General features: G+C 49.6%; 1 protein-coding gene across 1 annotated transcript; it reads right to left on the bottom strand.

The window, feature by feature from the left end:
* Positions 1 to 263: 263 nt before the first annotated feature.
* EAH_00037820 (hypothetical protein, conserved) lies at positions 264 to 923 on the bottom strand (the record flags this gene model as incomplete). Its single annotated transcript, XM_013395508.1, has 2 exons — positions 264 to 431; positions 600 to 923. The coding sequence occupies 2 exons, from the start codon at positions 921 to 923 to the stop codon at positions 264 to 266; spliced, it is 492 nt and encodes a 163-aa protein (XP_013250962.1).
* Between the last annotated feature and the right edge of the window lie 2,486 nt (positions 924 to 3,409).

The raw sequence follows: 3,409 nt of genomic DNA, 5'->3' as shown, positions 1-3,409 counted from the left end.
CGCACTCTAGACAACGTACAGGTTATCCTGCTCGTCAGCCCGGCTGGCCTAACGCCGACAAGCGAATTATGGACTGAGTCCATTTGCTAGAACTCCCAATCCACCATACTTCGAGGAGGCGACGCATGGCTTTTACATACCGGACACAGCATCGTTCCTTGCACGCACTTCCTATGTATTAAAAGTACATATCGCACAGCCTTGACCTATAAATAGAATGCCATCGGTGACAGAAAGTCGCTAGAGACAACGTCGACTTGCAGTCAAAGGTACTTAGGACTGGCTATCTGTTGGAAACGAACTAAACATCGCGCATCTTGCGCATCCCAAGAAGATGCGAGTCGTATGCTATCCAACAGGTTCAGTGCCCTCATTAGAAAAACCGCCCAAGCGAATTGTGCGGCAGGTCCCTTAGCATTCAAACGCACCTCCTGCCAAGCAAACGCATTAAACACACCAGTGCTCCTAATCCATGCTTGCTACTTGTGGAGCGGAAATCTTGAGCTCCCGATAATATACGGCTCCTTATCTTTGTCCCCTAGCATAGGCTGCATAAATTTGACTTTGATGTTATTTATGGGGGGAACGCAACGACTTACTGAGCACGGGTCGCCCGCCTCGGCAAGTCGTCTGAGAACCAGCCTGGGCTCCGAAGTCTGCTGGCCTCCCATATTCTTGACGCAGTGAGCAACAACGAAAATCAAACCGAGAAGTGCAGCCATCAAAGACACCAGCATGACGGGTTGCACTACGCGGCCCCCGACCTTGCGCTGCAACAAATCATTCTGCAGGCCTGATGAGGTACTGCCTTCGACAGTTGCATGCACGTCAACCAAGGGATTTTTGGCATTGCTCAGTTCGGCATTAGTGCCAGCTACAGAGAGAGCCGCTGAGCAGAGGGCGAACAACAAACGACCTGACATTTTCGATTAGAGAAGGGCCTGCAAAATCAACGGACACGAGACTGTCTCCGAGGTCGCGAAGATGACCTTCGACAGTTGCATGCACGTCAACCAAGGGATTTTTGGCATTGCTCAGTTCGGCATTAGTGCCAGCTACAGAGAGAGCCGCTGAGCAGAGGGCGAACAACAAACGACCTGACATTTTCGATTAGAGAAGGGCCTGCAAAATCAACGGACACGAGACTGTCTCCGAGGTCGCGAAGATGAAGCGCGATGGAATAATTCGAGGTTCGAGAGAGGCCGTTTTAATAGCTAGCTTGATTCTTGAAATTGCCGTAAGTGCGTTTTTAAAAAATGCGATGTACCTACCCACATAAAAGCATCTGGGAACTCAGCAATCCACGGGATAGGCGCCCGAGGGAGGCGCCGTGCGCCCGTTTGTCGCTCCCTTATCGTTGGTGCGGCGCGCACGGGCGAGACGCCGATGCTGACGATATCAACTAGCGAAATAAAAGGAGTGTTCTTTGGAGTATTATCACTCTTCATGAGCGAAAAAAGCGAATTTCTCCCCACCGCGGATTACTTTGCTCACAACCAGAAAACAACGTCTCTCCTGAAGCGTCACGGTCATGTGGGGTTGAGATGCGCAACGCCATTGCTGGCGACTGCCTTTGATACCACTGCCGGTTGTTCCACCCAACGTCTATATTCACTCCCAAATATTTCAAAAAATTGTTGGGATACTTTATTCTTGCTGGTTTCATCTAGAAGGGCGGCAGCGCACGCTAGATACGCACTGAAGATACACGCGTTTTTTCCGTGCAGCTAGTGAAGGCCGCTCTGCTCCGCAGCGTCGTCCAGTGCTTTCGAAACTGTTTATTTTTTTTGCACCGGCCCTATATAGTATTTTTTTATTTACAAACGGAGCACCTAGTATAGGCGTCGTGTATAACGTCGGAACAGGCTCTCCGCACATCTGCAGCGCATTTTCGACGCACGGCCTCTGTAAATTCTTGGTTTAAAGTATTTGTTCTTTTCCTTTCACACCGCTCATTCCCGATTCGGACCTTAGACTCAAGTAACTGCTTGGCAACGCTTTATGTTGTTACTTTATTCATCCAACAAGCGCTTCGATAGGCTTGCAGCTGAGGCCGGCTTGCCGCAAGTGCTGCAGAGGGCAGTCATGTCCCCGTCTTTGCCGACCCTCCGTCCACAAATGATTGGTGCCTCGAAGATGGGAAGGTGGAGCAATGCGTTCTGTGGAAATATATTTTAAAGCTAAAAATTACCTCAAGAACTGCAGTTGGTCTTAGCACAAAAATTTTCTAAATCTGAATCTAAGCAACGGTACCACCTTTGCAGAGCGCATCTGGGCTATGGATGCTTTTTGAGATGCTTTGCAAGTTTATTTACGCCCAGGCTTGCAAGAGAACAGGTTACGATACAATCAACCATTAAAAAAAATACTATCGACGGAGCGCTCCATCGAAAAATTTCCGGTGAACGTAAGTCCAACGGTGGACTGGGAACCTTTATATCAATGACTCATAGGAGGGCGATTCGTAAAAAGGAGCAACGCGCAACTGTCTGGATGGCGGAGAGAGAACTGCCCCAACAAGGAGATGAAGAGCACCAGGCCGACCAACCTGGCTGCAAAGGAATACAACGGGTTTGGAACCGGCCCTCGTATAGAACCCTGAGACGCTGGAACTGTTGATGCCAACCTTACCTACGAAAAAGAAAGAAACTTCAGCTGACGAATTGGGCGCTCAGAAAGCCAGGGGGGCATATCTATCAGCGCATCTGCTTCCTCTGCAAGAGACAAGGCCACATACTTCGAAAGTGCAGGAGCATGAAATATAGCAAGGAAACTGAGGTACCAAGACTTTGTGCAACTCTTGTACATGAACTAAGAAAGTAACTAGAGAACCACCCTGGCCTTCACGTAATGTGCGGCGCAGTGACGTGGCAAGCGGAGGTGATGGCCGCCCCAACAGGTCCATTAGAAATAACTGCGCCTATCCAAGTTGGTGTTACTGGACAGGAATTGCCAGTGCCAGTCGACGCAGGGTGAGAGGTGAATCTGATATCGGATGCTAAGGTGAGTAGGTGCAACACACCTGTTTGTTGGTGCAGAATCTGAGATCCCGCTTTGCCTTCATAACCAACGGGACGATGATCGATAAAACTGTTACCCGAAGTGCTGGCACAACTAGAAATCGAGCCAGATTATAGTGACAAGGAAGTTGTGCATCAACGCACTTCACCACGACTTAATTTTACACAGCTCGAATACCCTGGGCGACTCAGCCGAGAAAGCGCATGCAACCTCAAGAAGGTACTAGGGAGGCCTACGTGCAGGGAAACAATGACAGAGTGCATCTTTCAGCCTTCCCAACATTTCTATTCCCCACTGTACGCGTAGGAGGAGTGGGATCAACTCGCCGTGACAAAGAAAGCGAGGAAGCGCCAACGTAGTGTAGTGGCACTGCTGGAGGTAGGAGGAA

The sequence above is a fragment of the Eimeria acervulina genome, genomic scaffold (genome assembly GCF_000499425.1).
Source record: "Eimeria acervulina Houghton genomic scaffold, Eah_scaff421, whole genome shotgun sequence".
In the NCBI taxonomy this organism is placed as follows: Eukaryota; Apicomplexa; class Conoidasida; order Eucoccidiorida; family Eimeriidae; genus Eimeria; species Eimeria acervulina.
The sequence above is the reverse complement of the archived record's forward strand: the minus strand, read 5'-3'. Positions and strand labels throughout refer to the sequence as shown.